Genomic DNA, 23345 nt, shown 5'->3' on the forward strand with positions numbered 1-23345 from the left:
TGTCCTCCCATGATTTGGTAGAGAAGAAAAACAAAGGCAGATGATCTAAATGGTAGAATATATATATATATATATATATATATGTATATGTATATATATATATATGTGTGTATATATATATATGTGTATATATATATATATATTTTTTTTTTTTTTTTGTCAAATGATAGATTTATTAGATTAGGAAGCCGACGAGGTTTGAACCCACATCGCGGTGCAAGTGTAACATCCCACATCGCCTAGGGGGAGTGGATCCTGTAAGCCTTATATGTATATTCCCATCTCTACCTAGCATGATGCCTTTTGGGAGCTCACTGGCTTCGGGTTTCATTAGAACTCCGAAGTTAAGCAAGTAGCGCGCGAAACAATCACATGATGGGTGACCCACTGAGAAGTTCTCGTTTGAGTTTCCAGAAACAAAACCGTGAGGGGGTGGTCCGGGCCCAAAGCGGACAATATTGTGCTATGGTAGAGTCGAGCCCAGGATGTGGTGGGGGCCCGGGCCGGGATGTGACAATTTGATTGTTCTCGCGCGCTACTTGCTTAACTTCGGAGTTCCGATGAAACTCGAAGCCAGTGAGCTCCCAAAAAGCCTCGTGGTAGGTAGAGATGAGAATATACATATAAGGCCTATATGATCCACTCTCCTGGACAACGTGGGATGTTACAGCAAGGGCAACGCTCCTCTCTATCATTGTGGTAGAGGGGCACTTGTAATGGTAGAATGTTTCTTTGTTTTCCTTCTAATCTTTATCTTAGGATGTTTTTTAATCAAAATTTAGATAAAAAGTTGAACCAAAAAAAAAAAAAGGAAAAAAAAAAAGAGTGCGGAAAAGGCAGAACACAATTTAGCTAAAAAAATGCAAAAAACAAATGTGGCTGCTGGGATTCGAGCCCAGGTCTCCACGGCCACAACGTGGAATTCTTACCACTAAACTACAGCCACTGATGTTAGCGAACCTAGGTTAAGTTATTTTTTTATAAGCTTTATTGTTCTTTTCATCCAAATTTACCTACGTATTCCCAGGTCCTGAAAAGTTTAGCGGGAAGGCTACCTCATCTCAAGACATACAAGTCTTTTTGAGGACTTATATAAGGGTTTTAGTGAAGATAATGATCCTTATTGTTCATTTACAGCTAACGTTGTTTATATATGTTTTTTTTTTTTTTTTTTTTTTTTTTTTGTTTGTCAATTGTTTATATATGTTTTGAGGTTGACATAAATTGGCTTCGCTCGGCCTTATCGAGCCTGATCCTTCTAGTTCAAGTACGTACAATCTTTCCGTATCTATTCCATTTTCAGCCCTAGACCCTGGCTGGGAAGCAACGCTTCCGATGGCTTCCGATGAGGACGAAGGGGTCTTTGAGGAGTAAGATGAATCCCTATTAGCCACCTCAGCTTCCTCTGCATTTAGAGTGGTAATTTTTGCGTACGGAATATATAAAACTATTGTCTTATTGAAATTCAGGACATTGTCTTATTTTATTTGTAGGGGACTTGATGCGATTAATTCAAAAGAATGGACGCGTAGTAGCCTATACATGTCTTCATATCAGACTGTTGAATACTTATGCAGCCACTCGGTACCCATGATCTAGAGTCTAGCTGTTGCAGAGTCTGCTATGAGGAATATAACTCGAAACATGGTTGAAATCTGTTGAAGATTATGACCATACATGACAGACGATTTCAGCACATATTGGGGAGGGGAGAGTAGGGTACTAGTCATCCAGAGAGTACCTTTATGAAGAAACAACAACAAAAATAAGCCTTTTCCCACTCAGTTAGGATCTTTATGAAGAAACGAAACGACTAAATGTCCAACTTTCTTCGAATGCAAACTTATACTTGCTGACCTAAAGTGACAAACAAATAAACCATTGCAAAAGCATTTAGTAGAAACTCAAACAGTGGCATGAATTCAAGCAGCACAACCAATTTAAATTTGTAACTAGATTCATCCACACATATGTTCCCATCCAAGATTTTCAAAAGCTTGAGCTTACAACGGTCTGACTTTTACTGCTTGAGAAAATACACCAGCACTAGAGATAAAAAGTTTCCAAGGCAAGCAAATAAACTAGGACATCAGGCATTGCAAACACGGGCAGTTCAGGCAGTTCCAAGCAAAGGGCGTTGCAGCACAATAAATATGCAACAAAAGAAAACACAGGTTATCAACAGAAACCGCTATATTAGTAAAAGCTAATTCGTTAGATTATAATCGACAGCAAGAGTGAGAATGTAACTTCCTCTTCAATCTATACAATGAATAAAAGATCTGATTTGAAGTTGAACTATTTCATCAATGAAAGCGATGGGAAACAGGAATTCAACTCATCTTCTACAATGAGACTTCAAGTACATATAAAAAAGACCACACTAACCATGTTAAATTGAAGAAGAAGAAAAGAAAATCCACCAATTTATTAACATCAACCTGCAATGTTCTGTTCTCAGCACTACAATCACATGACCTGTTCTTTCTTTTAGTAAGAAACTGCCTTGGTCTTGTCTAGTAAGAGGAGGCTCTCTTCATAAGAATCAAAAGAGTAATACTGATACCTGCAAGCCCCAATATTCTTCAATTGCTTGCTCTCAATGTCTAAGGAAACAAAATCATGCTTTATTATATTTATTTTACCTAAAGTGTCGGGGGACCCTCGAATCAGTAACAAGACCTCGCCACTCTTCCTAAAACATAATGCCCTCGGTAGAAGTCTTTCTGGACATTGTGGACCGAGACTAATCAATTTGGTCCATGACTCCTTTATGCCATACTCTCATTACCGACACAGAGCAATACAATTTTGGTCTACCGACACAGACAATTGCAGTCCCAACGAGGAACTCCATCTGCAACTCTCTGGAATCGATAACTCGCTAAATAAACAAATGCCCAAATCAAAGGTTAATATAAAATAATAAAAACCATCATCTTTCCTGCGGAGGACAGGCCAATGAAGAGTCCCTTTAACCAAAGTCTGGGAAGCAGCTCCACATACCTCACATGCAGGTGCAACAATACCAAGACTGCTCCATGAGCCCGTGCCTAGTGAATACACCCCAGGTCAAATGCCACATAAAATAGTGAAAGCCACCATTTGTCAAACTGGTTGCAGGCCAATGAAGAGCACCATTAACAAAAGCCTGGAATGCAGCTCCATCTATTCGGAAGGAAGGAGGAACAGAACCAAGCCTGGTCCACGGCCCTTGGTTAGTGAATTAACCTCTAACTACTTGACATTTTCAGATATAAGACGGACAAGTCTCACAACCTTACAGTCATTTGTCATAGCATCAAAACCGAACCCAATAGTAGCATCATACTAGCAATGCGCACTAAAGGTGACACCAGGCCTAGGAAGGGTCAGTGACTTTCTGATAAAAAGGGTTCAATGTAATGAAGTTTCTAAATCATAACGGAAGATATCATCTGCAAGGCATACCAACCCATCACAAACCACACGGAAAAACGAATTCTCCAGTTTCTCCTTGTGGGCAATTGGAAAATCTATGGTGCATTACTCGTCAAAAGATTGGTTATCATAAATCATAGAGGAATATTAAAATTCGGTGAGGTGGGCGCAAACTACGACGCATGGGTACAATGGTTTACCCCCATCTCGCGTATATGACACGCGGGGGATACATTTCGGAGTCAACAGATATGTAGTTGACTATCGGGATGCGAATATCCGATTTTCCAGATACGGTTGACACTAAATCCAGAGGATAAGCATAAAAGGTAAAATATAAGTGCACTAAATCTGCCTTTTTTTTTCCTCACTCGAAAATCAGCAATCATACTCTGGTGGGAGAGACCTTCGCCGTCTGCAACTCTATGTGTGCTGGTTGCGTCCTCTGCAAGTGTGCTGGGTGCAACTGCAAGTATGCTAGTTGTCGTTTATAACAGCAAGTGTGCTGGCTGTTTCGATGTGAACAGCAGAACATGTAAGAGATATCTTCAAGTAATCATGTGTAATTGGCTAGATTCCCTTGGGGTGTGTTTAAATCGTCAAAGAGATCTCTTCATGTCAAAACTTCAGGGGGTGCCTTTAATATATTGGGTGTCTCACAACGATCAAGTATTTAATCACTAACTGTTACTATAATATATGGTTTAGTTTGTAGGTTAGTGGCTTTAATCTTATGGTTTATATGTTTTGCTAATCTTGGAAATGATCATCCTGATTAGGATGTTAATGTTAATCTGGATGAGAATCTTGAAAATAAGTTGGATGATTATGCTCTATTGTGGAAGTATGTCAAAAAACTCTAAAGTGTGGTAAATAGAGGAGAATGAAATACTGTGTTTGAATGCAACTATTGTCAAAAAAAATTTCAAAGGATCCTACCCTAGGGAATGGAATCGCGTCTTGCCACAAGATTACTGATGAAACTTTTGCAGAAATGAAAAAGCTAGTTCGAGAGTGTGAATACAAGCTGAAGAGTTCAGCTCCAAGGCAAGTTTCTTTGCCCAATACTGGTTCTTTCTTTTATGCTCAACCTTAAGTAAATCTTGATCCAAAGAAGAGAAAGGAAACAAGTGTGCCTCTCAGTAAAGCTTTTAACAAGGAGGCTAGAGATCAATGTGTTGCTGAAGTTGAAAGGATGTTTTACATAGGTGTTTTATCCTTTAACCTTGCAAAAAATCCACTCTATTGGAACTTGTGTCTTTGTGCTTCTACACTTCCAAGGTATGTTCCACCAGGTTACAATGCATTGAGAATTACTCTTTTGCAACAAGAGAAGAATCACATCCAGCGATGCCTCCAACTAATCAAGCATACATGGAGCACTAAATGTGTAAGTCTGTGTAGTGATGGGTCAACAGAAGCACAAAGGAGACCACTTATTAATATTATGACAACTTGTGAAAGCAGGTCTATATTCTTGAGGGCAATTAATTGCGAAGGTGAATACAAAGATGATAATTGTATTGCCAACTTCCTTACAGAAGCCATTAAATAAAATAGTTGTGAAAATGTAATTCACATGGTCACTGACAATGACCCTATTTGTAGAGCTACTGAATTACTTATTGGGGCCCACTGTCCCAACATATTTAGGGTGTGAACAACACATGGTGTCCAAAAGATGTTGGTATAGTGTGCCTCATCAAGTAATCCAACTCCTTAAACAGAGGCATTGTCGGTGATCACTTGAACTACATTTTCATAACCAATTTCTTTAATGGCTTCTGTAAAGAAGTTGGCAATACAATGCTTTTCTTCGTATTCACCTTTGCAATTAATTGCCTTCAAGAACATAGGCCCACTTTCACAAATTGGCATAATATTAATAGGTGGTCTCCTTTGTGCATTTGTCCACATAATTACAGACTTACACATTTAGTGCTCCATGTATGCTAGATTGGTTGGAGGCATCGCTCAACGTGACTCTTCTCTTGTTGCATAAGAGTAGTTCTCAGTGCATTGCAACCTGGTTGAGCATACCCTTGAAGTATAGAAGCACAAAGATACGAGTTCCGATAGTTATGATTTTTTGCAAGGTTAAATGATAAGCTACACGTGTAAAACATTCTTGCAACTTTAGCATCACATTGATCTCTAGCCTCCTTGTTAAAAGCTTTAATGAGAGGCCCATTTGTTCCCTTCTCTTATTTGGGTCAAGATTCACTTCAGGTAGAGAATAACAAAAAGAACCAGTATTGGGCAAACAAACTTGCCAAGGAGCAAAACACTTTAGCTTGTATTCGCACTCTCGAACTAGCTTTTTCATTTCTGTAAGGGTTTCATAGTAGCTTATTGCAAGACGCGATCCCATTTCTAGATATTTTCAACAAATAAAACTTGACCCTAAAGTAAGATCCTCTGGAAGTTTATGACAATAGTGGCATTCAAACACAATATTTCATCCTCAATTTCCCACTCTTTCAAGGTTTTTGACATACTACCACTGTGGAACATGATCATCTAAATTATTTTCAACATTCTTATCCGAATTAACTTTAGCATTCGCTTGATTATCATGCTGATTCATTTTCCTAGATTAACAAAGCATATAAACGATAAGAATACAAACTAAATAATATTATAATTTATATGGGAAACAGGTTTCAACACTAAATCACTCACATACAAATACAAACTAAATAACATTATAATGACATTTAGTGATTAAAGGTTTGATCGTTGGGAAAATCCCAATATATTAAAGGCACCCCTAGGAAATCTATCCAGATACACATGATTGCTTGAAGAGATCTCTTACCTGTTCTGCTGTTCAAATCGAAACTCAGTTACACAGAACCAGCAGCCAGCACACTTGCTACAGACGACGCAGTCTGAACACTTGCAGTTGCAGATGACGAAGCCAAGATACTTGCAATTGCAGACGACGGTCGACGGTGAAGGTCTTTCCCACCAAAATCTGATTTCTGAAGTTCAAGTGAGGAAAAAAAAAGGTAAAGATCTGAATTTTTACACAGATAATATTGGTAAAGAATTGTTTCAATTTTTGGTCAAAGAATCGTTTCAATTCAGGCTAACTTCAATGAATTCTCAATTATCACGATTCTCTTCGGATTTAGTGCACTTATCTTTGATTTTATTTGTTTATTATTGTCCTCTAAATTTAGTGCCAAACTTATCCAGACAGTCGGATACTCATATCTCAATAGTCAACTACGTATCTGTTAACTCCGATACGTATATGTTGCGTGTTGTATCCCAATTGTCGAGTGCCGTACGTATCTGTACATAAACCACCGTGTCCCTGCATCGTAGCATAATGCACAGAGTAAAAGTCTTTTGTTACTACGTCAACTAGTGTTTAGGCTTTTGTAACCAGAAAATACGGTGGTGTATGAGGATGTGAATATCATTCTGGTTATAAAGGTTGATTATTAGGCTGAGGTGGGCTCCAATGAAGCGTGGGTCTCGGATAACGGATCTCCATGTCTTGCTCACTAAGTTGCATATGATCAAAGATTTAAGGGGTAATTTAAATAGGATGTCGTCGGGAAAGAGTATCCCCTTGCTTCAAATTTGAATTGAATTTCTGCAGTTTTGATCGTTAGAGTGGGTACGAGAGAATTTGAATCCAAACCAATGCACCTTATAAGATAATACCCACACAAAGAATTAAACAATGAAGAATAATCTACAATCGGAAGAAAGCAAATAACTACAGCACAAAAAAAAACCTAGAAATCTAAACCCTGCATTAATATTAAGATTAGAAAACAAAACCAGAAAAGGAAAACATTTTAATAACTGAAATATAGCAGAAGAACGTTCTTGTCAAGAAAATAAAAGCCTAAAATATAGCAAGAATTTGTGTAGACAAACCCTAGCAAACCCTAAGTATTCAGACAATCATATGAAATCCAATCTTCCACTTTATAAACGTCAAATGGGTAAAATAAAAGCTCTGAAGAAATCCGGAAGAATGAAAAGGCTAAAGAACAGAAATATACCAAAGGCGCCGAAATATGGAGTTGAGGAAGCTTTTTCTTCTGACGTTGGGGAATAAGAATGCAACTCTGAATTTCTACCCGTGTTCTAAACCCGCGGTTTCTTTAACCTTTATATAGAACTTGCACCGCACGATTCATACAGCGGCTACATTGTTATGCCTTTTTTTTATTGTATGTTTATTTTATTAATCTTGTGAAATAAAATATTCAGAAAATATGACTTTAACCTCTCAAATTCAATTTTTTTTTTTTTTTCATATAAAACCTGACATAATTTTTTTACTTTAAAAAAACCTAGTGACTAGGATCCACCTAAGGCCCTGTTTGGTACACCGTATAAGGCACCGGATAGGACTAATAATACGGTGTACTGTGTTTGGTGACCGTTTGGATTAAATAGGCACCAGACTAAATAATCCGAGCCCACCTTTTTTACCCGATGCTTACCCGCTTGGTAATACCGTGCAAATGCACAGTACAACTTAGTCGGGCTTTGGTTGGAAAGACCAGTCTTCCGCGCCATCTCTTCCTTTACATGCGCTCTCCAGGTGCTCTCCAGGCGCTCTTTCTTCCTCTCCAGGCGCTCTCTCTTCCTCTCATCCCAGGTTCGTCTTCTCAACTTCTTCTTCTTCTTCGTTTGAATCACAGTTCGTCTTTTCAGATTTCTTCTTCTAGGATTCCGCCCCTCCCTCTATTCTTCCCTCTCCTCCTATTTTTCTTGCAATTTTCTTTCAATTGATTGAATCTAGTTATCATTTTCTCTCTAATTATGCAATTGATTATGTAATTTTGTGTTTTAATTAGAATTTTTGAATTTTAGGGTTTTCTATTGGGGTCGAATTTAGGGTTTGTTGTTGGTGTTGAACTTACAATTTTAACTCTGTGTGTGTGTGCGTGCTTGCAATGCAAGAGAAAACCAAGGGTAAGGCGTGTGTGTGTGTGCATGCGTGCTTGCAATGTGCGCAGCTTGTGTGTGTGCGTGCTTGCAATGCAAGAGAAAACCAAGGGCAGCGTGTGTGTGTGTGTGCGCGTGCGCCCTTGCAATGCAAGAGAAAACCAAGGGCTGTGTGCGCGCGCGCGCTTGCAATGTGCACAGCTTGTGTGTGTGTGCGCGCGCGCTTGCAATGTGCACAAATTGTGTGTGTGTGTGTGTATGTGTGTGTGTGTGGACACATATATTATACCGTGTGTGTGTGTGTGTGGACACAGATATTATACCGTGTGTGTGTGTGTGTGTGCCTGTGCTTGCAATGTGCGCAGATTGTGTGTGTGTGTGTGTGCGCGCGCGCTTGCAATGTGCGCAGATTGTGTGTGTGTGTGTGGACACAGATATTATACCGTGTGTGTGTGTGTGTCTGTGCTTGCAATGTGCGCATATTGGACACAGATATTATACCATGGGGCACGAAATCCTTATTCCTCTGTGTGTGTGTGTGAAAAATTTCGACATTTTTTGGATTATCTGCCTATGACATTTTTTGGTAGGACTTATTATCTGCCTATGACATTTTCTTATCTGCCTATGACATTTTTTATATGCCTATGACATTTTTTGGTAGAACTTATTAACATGCTTCCTTCCGTTTTTAGTGTTATTATGCATTCATGCTCCAGTTACTTAATTTTTTGCCACTATCTAATAATGTTATTTTATATTATCACTAGACATGGATCAAAGAAAGATTGTGGCATGCTTCATTGTTAACGTGTGGTACTTGAATATTGTGACTTGGTTGATGATGTGGTTCATCAAGAATCATAATTCAGCTAGAAGGCGGAATCGGCAACTTGCACTTAGAAATCGCACATTTGTTAGGAGAATGGTAGGGTCAGCCTATTTAGATAGCATATTAGGATATGATGATGTTCAGTGTGTGAACCAAATTAGAATGGATAGAAGAATGTTCCACTATTTATGTCAAATGCTTCGTGACCATGGTAGAGTAAAATTGGATGGTGTAGTGACAATGGAAGAACAAGTTTGCATGTTTTTGCATATACTTGCACATCATGTCAAGAATCGTACAATTGAGAGTAGGTTTTGTCGATCGGAGGAGACCATAAGTAGGTATTTCAATTCCATTCTACATGGAGTGTTAAGGCTACAAGGTACACTTTTGAAAGTGCCAGAACCCATTCCTAATGCCTACCTAGATCCTAAATGGAGTTGGTTTGAGGTATTCTTCATATTTTATAAAAATTACTTCTAAAATTAATGTAATTAAATATATTGAGCATACTAATGTTAATGATTTTTTTTAGAATTGCTTGGGGGCATTGGATGGGACTTACATTAACGTTCATGTCCCTGAGCGAGATAAACCAAGATACCAATCAAAGAAGGGAGAGATTGCGACCAATATGTTGGGAGTCTGTAATGTGGACATGAATTTTATATTTGTGTACCCAGGTTGGGAAGGGTCGGCATCTGATTCTAGAGTACTCCGAGATGCGATAAGTAGACCATCGGGATTAAAAGTTCCCACGGGTAACAATAAATTATTTGTTTATATTAGTAATTTGAATCCTCTTTTTTCTTATATATAGTAATATACATTTTTTTGTGTGTTAGGATGTTACTACCTTGTGGATGGTGGGTACACAAATGGTCCAGGATACCTTGCACCGTATAAGGGAGTGCGTTACCATCTCTCGGAGTGGAGAAATAGAAGACTCCTGATTAATCATGAGGAGTATTTCAATATGAAACATGCTCAAGCTAGAAATGTCATTGAGAGATGTTTTGGACTACTTAAGATGCGTTGGAGCATCTTAAGAGGTCCATCATTTTTCCCAATTAAAACACAATTTAGGATTATGACAGCTTGCTGCCTATTACATAATCTTATTAGAAGGCATATGTCAGCTGATCCAATAGAAAATGAAATCCTAAACTTGGATGAATCTGAAAGTAGTGATGATGATGAAGATATGATTGACAGTGTTCAACCTACACAAGAATGGACTGCATGGAGAAACACTTTGGCTATGAATATGTACAATGAGTGGCATGCACAAGTGTGATTTGATTAAATTTTTTTACATATGCATGTTGTGATTTGGTTATGGTTTGTTATTTGAACAAATAGTGATTTCTTATGTATTCGGTTATGATACTTTATTCAAACAAAGTGCAACCTGGTTATGTATTTATTTAAAAAGTGTGATGATTTGCTTATGGTTTTTGTCACTTACTATTAATTATATGCATTATTGATTATATGTCCTTATGCCAATATAAAGGGTGTTCCACATGTTGTGTATGTAATTGTAGGAATGGAAAGTGAACAAAATAGTCAACCAAAAGGAAGTAGAAGGGTTTGGAAACAACATGAAGAAGATGCATTGCTTTCCATACTTGAGGAGGCAGTTGTTAAGAATTTGCGATGTGGTAACGGTTGTTTCAAACCTGGAACAATGGCTCGGTTTGAAACAGCTATTAATTTGAAATGTCCTAATGCCAATATAAAGGCAGTTCCACATATTGAGTCCAAAATGAGGAGGTGGAAAAAAGATTATGCAATAGTTTATGACATGGTTAATAAAACTGGTTTTGCATGGAATGATGTACGAAAGTGTATTGAGGTTGATAGCACTGAAGTATGGCAATCCTATGTAAAGGTAATTCTCTAACATAATACTAGAATTTAACTTTACATATTTGATTACTTAACATGTTCCCTTACATACAATTTAATAGTACCAAACCATATCCTTTAGCCCTATTCATTATAACAGCTTAATTAAATTAATGGATGCTTGATTATATCAAGACAGGTTGAAGGGAACAAAATAAGATTGTTTGTATTTTATGGATAGTGTGATTTGTTTTCGCATTGTAGGTTAACAAAGAAACAGAAGGCTGGCTAGGAAAATCGTTTCCATTGTATGATAGATTGAATGTTATTTTTGGGAAAGACCAAGCAACCGGAGTAGGAGCTGCAACTCCTACTGAGATGATGAATGAGCCTGAGCCATTAATGAAGATGAACATGAGGTGGAGACTAGTTCTCCCTCTGTTGCTCGACGGTCTAGTAGTTCAAGTACCCGGAAAAGGAAGAGAGCTACTAATGATAATGATCTTGTTGTGGCATTTAAAGAAATGCTTTCTGAATCAGTTGATAAGTTGGGTGAAGTTTTACAAGTTGCTTTTGGGAAAGGAGTGGATCCAAAACCTGAGATTGTTTCAGAATTGTCAAAGATGGATTTGTCTATTGAGGATCAAATCAAGACACTAAATATCCTTTTCGAAAAGCCACAGAATGAGAGGACATTCTCGTCTTTGGATGGTGCAATGAAAAAAGCCTTTGTACTCATGTTACTTGGACAAAGTAACCCCAATTGACATTTCAAACCAACAACAATATATTTTGTTAAAAGTTGTAGCATGCATATATTTTGTTAAAAGTAGCATGCATATATTTTGGCTATCTGGACAAACTGTTTCTTATTGAAACCACCTTGCATTTGTATATTTTATGAACTTGGATATGTGGTTGGATTATATATCGTAACGATTGTAGTTGTTTTTTGTGAACCTTCTTTTATGTTATTGGAAAATATTTTGAATTTGATGTATGAAATTTACTATTTTTCTTTGTTATTTGAAAATTTATGTGGTTTTCAATAGGTATAAATATGAGAAAAGTTCAACAAACAAAGAAAGATTTGTTAAATTTTTTTTTCTTTTGTCCTATCCAGTTCAGTACTAAACACAGTATAAATAATACGGTCATTAATCCGATACTGCACTAAACGCCCGACTAATTTAGTCAGTACTATCCGGTGACTATTTATCTTATCCGATAGAAATAATCAGTACAGTTCGAGCTGCCAAACGAGGCCTAAGTGAATTCATTAATTACATATTACTTTATACATTTTACATTTTTTTAGATGCCTAAAATACGCCTATTGCATATTTGATGTGCACAATTAATTCTATGCAGATTGTAAGGAAAGAGTTAATGATTTTGCAAAAAGAAAAATAAGACATTAATGTTAAAAAATTCATTGCATGTTAATATCAAATATGAGAATTGTTGGCTTAATTCTATGTATCTGGCATTATGAGTTCATATATATATTTTTACAAAAAAAAAAAAAAACCCTAATATATCTAATAATACATAAAAAAAAAAGTAATTTAACTACCATGTACAAAAATGTTATTTGATTCAAAATGTGTATACATACATACATACATATATTTATATATGTGTGTGTGTGTGTGTGTGTGTGTGTATTTATATAACTAGACCATATTAATTTACCTACCTACTATTTAAAATGTTCATTTCCAAGTATGCAAAATATTGTATACTAACAACACAATATTGCATAAACTTAGGAATTGGATCATGCTTTTGATTTTACCTTTTACCTACAAACAACCATATACCTATTACTTTATATATTTTTACCAAAAAACGTCCCTAATAGGCTAATATATGTAATAATAGATGAAAAATACTTTACCTACCATGTATACAAAAATGTTATTTGATTCAAAATATACAATCTAGGTTTTCTCAATATATATATATATAATCTAGGTGTAGTATGTCACATCCCGGTCCGGGGCAGATCACTTCCCGGGCTCGCTCTACCACCGTAGCACGATATTGTTCACTTTGGGCTTACCATTCCCTCACGGTTTTGTTTTTGGGGAACTCACGAGCAACTTCCCAGTGGGTCACCCATCATGGGATTGCTCTAACCCCCTTCTCGCTTAACTTCGGAGTTCCTGCGGAACCCGAAGCCAGTGAGCTCTCAAAAGGCCTCGTGCTAGGTAGGGATGAGAATATACATTTAAGGATCACTCCCCTGGGTGATGTGGGATGTCATAATCCACCCCCCTTAGGGGCCCGACGTCCTCGTCGGCACACCATGACCAGGGTTAGGCTCTGATACCAATTGTCACATCACGGCCCGGGGTGGATCACTTCCCGGGCCCGCTCCACCACTGTAGCACGATATTGTCCGCTTTGGGCCCCGACCACGCCCTCATGGTTATGTTTCTGGAAACTCACACGAGAACTTCCCGATGGGTCACCCATCTTGGGAGTGCTCTCGCGCGCTACTCGCTTAACTTCGGAGTTCCCATGAACTCTGAAGCCAGTGAGTTCCCAAAAGGCCTTGCGCTAGGTAGGGATGAGAATATACATTTAAGGATCACTCCCCTGGGCGATGTAGGATGTCACATAGTATGTATGTATATATATATATATATTATTTTTTTTAAATATAATTGGAACAAATTAATTTACCTACCTATAAATTAATTTCCAATAATTTACCTACAAAAAATTATACCCCGTGTGTAATATAATATCTTTTTTCCACTAATACATGGAGAATAATTTACCCATAACAAGAAGAAATATAATTTGATGTATTATATTGAAAAATATTATGTCATACCTATATTTATACAACAATAAAATGTGCCTAATATATGTAACAATACATGAAAAATAATTTACCTACAAGTTAGAGAAGTGTTATTTGATTCCAAATATATAATACGGATTTAGTATTTTTTTTTTAATAATTGGAACAAATTAATTTACTTCCCAATTAACGCAAAATATATATATCACAGAAAGGTAAATTTTTGGTATGATATGGATACAATTAATGCAATACAACAATTTATATATTTTATTTCACTTTTTCTACAACTTTTAATTTGGAATAAATTTAGGGATTTGGGAAAGTGGCATGGGTGTAAATAAATTGTATTAGTAGGTCAATAGTGTTCTGATGTGGCTACAGATTTTAATTTTGGACTTTTATTGGACGTTTATATGTAGATGAGTTTTTATCTAGGAATCATGAATTGTAAGGGCCAAAATCTAAAGCATCCTAAAATATTTGAGAGAGAGAGGGGGACGTCTGTAGAGAGAAAAGAGGTCATCTGTTTGTGAGACATGTTTTCTTATTAGTCTTGTACTTTTATTTATAACTAATTTTATAATAATGTTAGGTGTATTAAATTTGTTCATTAAATAATGTGGTACTAATTAAATTTGTACTTATTTAAGTTGAATTGATTAAGAGTTGTAGTAAAAATTTATACGGTGTAGAATGAGCTACTATCGTTTAGTGCATAAATTGGCATATGAAGCACCACCCCTAATTTTGTACTAATCATAGGTAGGGTTTTACTTGACCCCCAAGTAATACAATCATGATAGGTTAAGATACTCTAAATATAAAAGGATTTTACTTTAAGTTTACACAATCACATTCTTTAAATAACTTTATTCATAGCACTCCCTCTTGAGTGTGTACAACTTAAAAGGAGTAGTTGCATCAAGGTTTTCATATTAATAGAGGAGCAATTCGAGTTTTCCGAATAACCACAATTACTTAATTTATTTTTTATATAATTTGTTTTTCGATTCATAGTAGTACCTCTGGACTTATGTTCAAATTCTCTTCTTGTAGTTTAAATGAATCTAGTGCATTTGTCTTACCGTTTGTGAAAGAGTAATATTGATATGCAAATGTCTTCCAACTCATTGCTCCCAAGGTATAAGGAAAGCAATTCATCACTATTACCTAACATGTAAGGATACAGTCTTGTAAGCAACAAGACTTCACCATCCTTCCTAAAATATATAGGAAAACTAATGAAAAAAGCTTGAAAACTTTGAGTTTTAACGAAAATGACAAAATAAAGGGTAAAATGAATAGTACTAGGATTGACTTTTTAGTGTAAAAATATAGTTTTTGGTTAAAATAAACAGTACCGAAAGTTTTTCGTTAAAGTTCCCAAAATATAATGCCTTAGTAATCCAACCGTGACAAAAAAAAAAAAAAATATGGATATTCGCATTGTCGGAAACAATTGAAATGTTCTAGCAATATTTAAATGGGCTACACAATTTCAAATTTAGCTGTTTTTGTTGTAGTAAAAATGATCTTTTAATGAAGACTTAAACAATAAATGGTTCAAATCATGAAATCAATCGTGCTTAAACGCCGTCTTTACATACTAACTGGTTAGTGTGATGAGTCAATATTATACTATATATTTTACCTTTATCTTAGTATTAATTTATTGGTTATTTTGGTAAAATTTTGATACTTTGTTATGTATTTTCAATGTCGGACATCCGACTTCCTTTGGAGAAAAAAGTGATGCAATGGATGAATTTTGGAGTGATTCCAATTGGAGGATGTTCGTGAGTCTTTAAGATGATTGTATCAAAATTTCAGATTTTTCTACCAAGCCATTTGACCATGGCGATGAAATAAAGGTCCAGCGCGCAGCTTTCCCAGATTGACGTTTCTAGATGTTTTGAGTATTTTGGAGGTCAAAATGGCATATTTTGAGGAAAATTCATAATGAAGATTTGTTAGGGACGTCTCAAGCTTTTAAAAGAGACATTTTGGGACCAAATTGGAGTTGATTTGGTTGGTCAAAAGATAGATTTTCTGAGAAGTCCGAATTTCAGTTTAAATAGGAAACCTTTTATTTCCTAGTTATTTTATTCTATTATGTTTCCTAGTTTTAAGAAAACTTTTCTAGGTAGGATTTTATTTTGTAGCCTTAAAATAAGGCTATTTAGCCATTAGAGAAAAAAGGAGAATACATCAATGCTTTGCTAGACTTGGAGAGTTTTTGACGATTCAAGTTTATTTTTAAGGTGTTTTCTATCCATGTTTTTAATAATATTTTGTTTTATGATTGTTCGTAACTAGTTCATTTGCTAGGGCGAGGCCACGAGTCTTAGTAAGAATGTGTAATTTCTTTTCAATTTATTTATGATATTATGCATGCATGTTTTGAATTGTTAATCACCGTGTTTGAAATTATCTAATTGTCTTGATGATTGACCACCATTAGGGTATTTAGAAAAGTAATTTGATGCAATGTTGGCGAAAGACTGTCCTTGGAATTGATTAAGGCTTCTTGTGGTTAATATGTGCAACTTCTTAGGATGGACGACACGTCTTAAGGGTTATATGGTTTTTCAAAAGGATTTCACAAAACTTAATGAGTCTTGCATGTTCACATACAATCTGGACGTGCATGTTAGATAAACGTTATATGTTGGAGGTTCCAAGTAGGATATATATTAGGAAAACCTAACCTTCAAAATATGCATGGGTAATTCATAAGTAATTAGAAGAAATACATAGGATTGTTAAGGTGACAGCGGAACCCTAGTGCTCAAATTTATTTTCTTTTGTTTTCTTTACTTTCTCAATTTATTTAATTGTTTTTAATTAAATTCGTTTTTAATATTTTAGGTCATTAAATCACTTTTTTTTATCAAACTTTGTTTTTAAATAATTAATTAAGATTTGGTTTTAACCTAAAGTATTCATTCAATCCCTATGGAGAACGACATTGCTAGAGCCGACTATACTAAAATTATCTTGTACTCTTGCAAGTATTTTAAATATTTTTATCCTATTTTTGCAGATGGTAAAAATCCCTATCATAGTGCTAAGTGCTATTTTCTGTTTATGTATTAATTCAAACATGGTATACGTAATTCAGATTTCATTTCTTTAGACCACGCTCTCTATGTACAAGCCGGTGACACCCTTCGACCTACGTTCAAGTTTCAACACACAAAAGCATCCATCCAAGCCCATTTCGACCCCACTCACTCTCCTCTTGGTCTAGATGAGCCTTTGGATGGACCACATCGACGTCCAATTCTCTAATACAAGTGAATTTTCCATATGTAAGTGGAGTTCATCTCTATCAAAAAGGCTATTAACCATGTTATCAGTAAAAAATTGTACAAGTAACATTATTATCGTATAAAACTTTGAGCTTAATTACATCTCCAAATTCAATCAAGTGTACAAATTAATGTGAGGTCTTGGATGTCCAATTATTATTTATCTTAAGAATAAAGTCACATCAAATTTATGCATTAAATTTGTAAGAGACTTGTTTAATACTTTGATGAACACTAATTATATGTGTGTTCCCAATGTTTTCAATATGTTTTAGTATATTATAATTTATATGTCATCCTATTTTTACAATTTATATATCACAATACAATTATGTATATTTTATAAGTATACATAGACATTTATTTATAAGTTATATAATAAATTTAATTAAAAAAAAACTGTTGGCACTGCCTAGATCCTGACTAGACGCCTAGGCGTTAGGTCTCTACTCGCTGCCCGACTAGCACTTAGCCTCTTTAGAACTTGTCTTAGTCTATAGTAGAACATTTAATCTCACCATGCATTGTCGATATTTGACTCTAGTCTTAACATCTCCTTCTTGGAACAAATAAAGGAAAAAAAAAAAAAAAAAGTGACCTAATTAAAGAATGACAACTTGTAAAACTTCAGCACAAAAACGCTGAAATCATGAGATATAAAGAGTGCTATGTATGCTCGTCCTTGTTCGATATGTAAGAAATCATCATGAAGGCAGATGCTATAAGTATTACACTCATGGCCTGTGGCTCCGTCATTGCCGTTGTCGCGGTTATATATCTGTGGGGTCATTGCATCGGAGGCAACAAGAAGGAAACCGGACGATCCACCATGATGCAGAGTGTAATGCCTCCTCCGGCAGCTCAACGAGCTTACTGCGATGTTGAAAGAGGTGCAGGTACAAATCATCAAAGAAATAATATTACTAGAAATGGAACAAAAGATGGTGGGATGGTGATCTTGGTAGGAGCTGGTGCTGCTTTTGCAACTGCTGCTGTCGCGGCTGCCGTAACTAATGATGTTGATGGGGACGGTGGAGGTAGTGCTTGTGGTGGCAATGACGGTGGTGCTTGTGGCGGTTGTACTGGCGGAGGTTGCGGGGGTTGTGGAGGTGATTAGGCATTACACTTGTTTTCTCTTTCTTTCTTTCTTTTTAAAATTGATTTTATTCTTATTTGAAGAATAAAATCAATGATTCATGCATTTGAGATTTAAATAAATGTTGTGAAGAATAATTAAGAGAAATTTCAGATTTGGTTTGTTCTGTAATGGTGGGCTGAATTATTTGTCTGCCATGCAACTTGGTGGAAAAATCAATTTCCCAAATTTGTAGAGAATAAGCACACTTAATTTGATGTTCAAGTTTAAATAATAAATTATGATTATACGTAATATAAAATTTTGTATCATTAGAGCATCTCCAAAGGATATGTCAAAATGTTCAAATTATCAATAATGGTAAGAAAAGACAACAACGATGTTTTCCAACCGAGAAGCCAAATCTGTTGTGACATGACATGAAATAACAGCTCTCTCCCTTGCTATCAAATTTGACAGTAGCTTCAAATATCTTTCTAATTAATTTTTACATGTTATTTCCTTTTTTTTTTTATCAAATCTGCAACTCTCCTCTCTCAGTCGAGCCTGAGAAGCGCCGCTCGTCCTTCTTCTTCCCTTTTCTCAGAACCAAACCCAGAGACCAACCTCATTGTAAACACGAATATTCCTGCGATGAATGAGACAAGAACACGTGTACAAAATAATATTTTGTATTAATTTTGGGGTTACAATCTCTTTTACAATTTGATCCTCTGATTTTATCTTCGTAAGGTGTAGATTTGTGGATGGGCTGTTGATCCAAAGGGCCGTTGGGGCTTGATCTTAGGATGAACAAGGATGAATGGATCTTCAAGGGTATTTGGGGCTTGATCTTGATAAATAGTTGTGTGGATTTCTTCAAGGGTCGCTGGGCTTGATCTTAATGAACGAGGATGAACAGATCTTTAAGGGCCCTTGGGGCTAGATCTTGATGAATGATGAATGAACCTTCAAGGGCCTTCAGGGTTTGATCTTGATGAATAATTGTGTGGGTTTCTTCAAGGATTTGACGAAGAACGAAGAGAGCTTTCTTGATCCTTCGGGATTCTTGGGAATTTGGGCAGTTGGATGCTTGAAAGCTTTAGAGTTTCATAGCTTCAAGGGTTTGGGAATTCTTTTCCAATTTGGGAGTAGAGAAATGTATACGTCAATTCCTACTTTGATCCCTTGATGGAGAAGTCTATTTATAGACTTTGAGAATGAACCACCACCATCCTTTTTTTTTGGTGAAGTAAGTGGATGATGTAGGTGAAATGAGTGGAGGTTGTAGGTGAAGTAAGTGTATGATGTAAGTGAAATGAATGAAGGTTGTAATTTTAATGCATTGATCAACATTTATTTCACTGAAATTTCGACAAATGCCCCCACTTCAAGGTGTGTCGTATACATGTGCTTGTTACGTGTAGGAGATGCGCTTTGAAGTCCCTTAATGTAGATGTCGATCTAAAGGCCTTCAAGGCTTGACCTTGAAATGGAATGGAAATTTCTTCAAGGACCACTGAGGTTTGATCTTGAATTAGGCTGAAAGTTTTCTTCAAATGTCGTTGAGGCTTGTTCTTGAATTTTGTTTGAAATTTCTTTAAAGGCCGTCGATGTTTGATCTTGAATAAAATTGGACCACAAAGAGCTTCACGTGGTAGATGATCTTTGGCTTTGGTAGTGGATAAATTGGCACATATTTTGTTGCGCTTGTTGACTTTCCACATTTTTGATCTTAAACTGCGTTGGAGGATTTTTTGGTTTCCTCCAATTGTTGACTTTCCACATGCTTATTCTTAAACTGGGATGGGGGTTTCTTCTGCCAGACTTGCACCAAATGTCTGAATTTACTCCTTTTATCTGGAGCTAAATTTGGTTCAAGGACGGTGGACACTTGATCTTGAATCAGACTTGTGATTTCTTCAAGAGTCGTCGAGGCTTGTTCTTCAACAGAACAGGACCACGAGCAGCTCCATGTGACAAGTGATCTTCGGCTTCGTCAAGGATGAATCTGCACGTGCAGTCGTTGCGTTTGTTGATTATCCACAAGCTTGATGTTTCATTGTCACTCGCTTTATCTGTTCTTCAGGCAGATGTGGTGTCTTTTCTGGAAGTGCATCAACAGTTGAGGATGAGTACTCGAGGGCGATGTTAGGTACGCCATCAGGGAAAAGGTTCCAGGCAGTCGGTTCCTGACTGGAAGCTTGATTCCAAGTGCTGACTGATTGCTTTCTTTCTTATAGTCCTACAGGTAAGAACAAGGACAAAGAAAAGGACAGGGAGAAAACATGATATGAGATACTTTTTCTTTTGAAGAAGTAGGGGTGATTTGACGACGTTGCATGACGAGGCTTTGCTCTTTGGCGACGATACCAGCGAAAGGCTATTGAAGCTTCCTGAGCTCTTCAATTAGAACAACGACGCCAGGCTTGGATTTAACTTAGACTCTTTTGTCTGGATTATGCAGTTCTGCAGGGAAGGGTGTCGTGCTACAGTGATTTGTTCTAGCTCATTGTGCTACATTTTTCTCTGCTTGTTTCTTTTGTATGGCAGAAGTGATGCATAACCTTTTTCCTTTAAATGGTCTTCCAGAGCATCACCTCTCAACGATTCATCCATGCTTGGATGTTTCAGTGTAAAGAGCCAACATCATATCAACTGTCCTGAAGTATGCGCTAAGGAAATTCGAGACCTATCAACAGTTGAAGACGAGCACTCGAGGGCAATGCTATGTAAGCAACCAGGCAAAGATTCCGGCCAATCAGTTCCAGATTGGAACTCTCTCTCTCTCTCTCTCTCTCTCTCTCTCTCTCTCTCTCGATCTCTCATATGTTCTTAGTGGGTAGGTAACGGATATGAACATCGATGATGGTATAATGAGATTATTAGCATGCTTTGATTCTGCGCTTTTTGTTAGGGTTTGTTGGTTTTCTATTTGGGTTTTCAATTTCATTGCTTTTCGTTTCAATGATTGGGTTTCCATTTTCTTCTCTCAAAGTTTTTCGATCTAGGGGTTTTTCGCTTTTCTCCTTGTAGCTGGTGGTCCGTCTCACTCTGTTTCTCTGACATTCCAGTAGCTGAGGGAATTGGAAATGCTGTTCAATTTCTATTCAGATTAACCATTGTGTTTGTTTAATTTTCTCAGGAATTCATACATGCCATGTATTCGTCTCTATCTCGACAGTCTTCGTCACTGATTCGCTGCCTTGCTAGAACCCCATGCCAGGGCGAGCTCATCACTTCAAGGTCTTTCTCCATCTCTAGGATGCCACCAGGCAAGTTCTTCTTCTTCCTGCATCCTTTTTGATTCGCCCATTGGGCTTCTGTTTTTGTTGGCTATGAAGTTGATTACATCTTAGACTTTCTTTTTTTACCTCAAACTTGGGTTTTGAATCGCCTTTTAAATACGGTTGCCTGTGAAATTAGTTTGATGAAATAAATGGTGAGTCGAGAAGCTTTGATGGGAAGGGAATCAATCTTTCATTAGTGATATCTAATGATTGAAAATATATTGTGGAATTTACAGGCCGCCAAGAAAATTTTCAAAATGGTTTCAATGTTTCTGAGAATGGTACAAGGAATTCCAGGTGTATAAACTTTGTGGGGGCGTTATAGAGGAGGATGGATGGAACAACTTCGGGGGTTCTCAGTTTCCTTGATATAATATAGAGCAAAATGCTGATATTGTCCATGTAAAGATGATGAAAAGTAATACCTTTGTTACTGTGACGGACTCAAAGGGCAACAAGAAACTTGGGGCGTCAGCTGGTTCCTTACCAGACATGAAGGGAGGACCTAAATTGGCCAAGTGTGCTGCTGAAGCAACTGCAGAACATGTTGGACGGATGTCAAGAAATTTTGGCTTAAAATCAGTTGTGATGAAGGTGAAGGGGTTTACTTATTTTAAGAAGAAAAGGCAAGCTATCATGAGCTGGAAAGAGGGCTTCACTAGTTCCCAAGCGGGTCATAGTCCAATTGTATACATCGAAGATACAACCCGAAAGCCTCACAATGGTTGTAGACTCCCAAAGCAGCGTCGTATCTGAAACACGGTGCGCTTTATTCTTGACTGGGTATAATTTGTACTTGGTTAGGAAGATGTATTTGGTGAAATAATGAGCTTGACCTAGTTGTTTTTTTTGCTTCAAAATTTGAATTTCTATCTTATTGGGATGCTAATGTAGTCTATTTGAAGGTCTTATTGCTATGTTGTGAAGATGGTTGTTTATTAAGATAAAGTAGCTGGTTAAATAACTTATCCGATAATATTGGTTTGGAAAGTTTGGCTTTTTCAGTTTTTCCTAGTACTGGTAAAGAACTCATGTTGAAGATGGTCTGTTTATTAAGTGTGAAGGACTTTCGGTTATTCTCCACCTGTATGTGTATTTCATGACTGAAATGATTTAGGTTCGAGCTGAAGTACATAAACACAAACAGTATTATTGTCTTGTCATTGTAGTTTGTTGATGTACAAAATCGGATTGATCTTGAACCAAAAAAATCTGACTGTAAAATCACACATACACACAAAAACACAATGATAAATTGTGGTTCACCCCAAGTTGGAGCTACGTCCACACTGTTGTCAATCTAATTTCATAGTGAAATGAGAGTTACGTTATTGTTGCTAGAGGGGCTAGGGTTTGCCATTGAGGGTGAATGATGCCTTTTATAGGATAAGGTTTCCTTCCCCTCTTACATACATCATGGGGCTAAAGTAGTGAGGCCCAATATCTGGTACAACATGGTTTAATGCATGAATGCGGAATGCATATGCATGTGGGTTTCTGCCAAGAGTTGGGTTGGTCGGTATCGCTTTGTTGATTCTTTTGAAGAGGGCCTCCTCTTACTCGACAAGATCAATGAAGTTTCTTATTGAGGGGAACAACAGCCAACAGGTGAGGTGATTATAGCGCCGAGGGAAGAACGTTGCGTGTCTTGCTCATTATTATTTTCTTTGCCAGATTTCAATGTTCATTAAAAGCCTGTTTCATCGATGAGTGAATGTTGAAGATAGTTTTTCAATTTTAGTTACTGTTCTTGTTTTCTGGTTTAAGAGCCAAATGATTTTGATTTCTCTATGAGGTTGAACTCTGTTCTTAGCTTGCTGGGTTCCCG

General features: G+C 36.8%; 2 protein-coding genes, 1 non-coding gene and 1 pseudogene across 4 annotated transcripts; 2 read left to right on the top strand and 2 right to left on the bottom strand.

Moving 5' to 3' along the window:
- Window positions 1-874: 874 nt before the first annotated feature.
- On the bottom strand, window positions 875-946 carry TRNAH-GUG. Its single transcript has one exon. It is a non-coding gene; the product is annotated as a tRNA-His (tRNA).
- Window positions 947-1892: 946 nt separating this feature from the next.
- Window positions 1893-7968, bottom strand: LOC125470158. The gene is given in 6 exon segments (XM_048568701.1): window positions 1893-3072; window positions 3827-3886; window positions 5187-5262; window positions 5922-6011; window positions 6239-6404; window positions 7893-7968. Coding segments are annotated over 6 exon segments (1050 nt in total). The 3' UTR covers window positions 1893-2490.
- Window positions 7969-8778: 810 nt separating this feature from the next.
- Window positions 8779-11982, top strand: LOC125470143 (protein ALP1-like). 2 transcript variants are annotated; one of them, XM_048568686.1, is made up of 4 exons: window positions 8779-9622; window positions 9708-9933; window positions 10018-10463; window positions 11288-11982. In XM_048568686.1, exons 1-4 carry the CDS (start codon window positions 9113-9115, stop codon window positions 11681-11683), a joined length of 1578 nt encoding a protein of 525 aa, XP_048424643.1. In that variant the 5' UTR covers window positions 8779-9112; the 3' UTR covers window positions 11684-11982. The 2 variants fall into 2 exon arrangements, with proteins under 2 accessions (XP_048424643.1, XP_048424644.1); XM_048568687.1 differs by having other exon boundaries at window positions 8780-9622; window positions 10018-10441.
- Window positions 11983-21011: 9029 nt separating this feature from the next.
- Window positions 21012-22455, top strand: LOC125470185 (annotated as a pseudogene).
- The last annotated feature ends 890 nt before the right edge of the window (window positions 22456-23345 follow it).

Source organism: the organism of the source record quoted next, unplaced genomic scaffold (genome assembly GCF_019419815.1).
Source record: "Pyrus x bretschneideri cultivar Hongxiangsu unplaced genomic scaffold, Pyrus_bretschneideri_v1 Contig49, whole genome shotgun sequence".
NCBI classification, from domain to species: domain Eukaryota; kingdom Viridiplantae; phylum Streptophyta; class Magnoliopsida; order Rosales; family Rosaceae; genus Pyrus; species Pyrus x bretschneideri.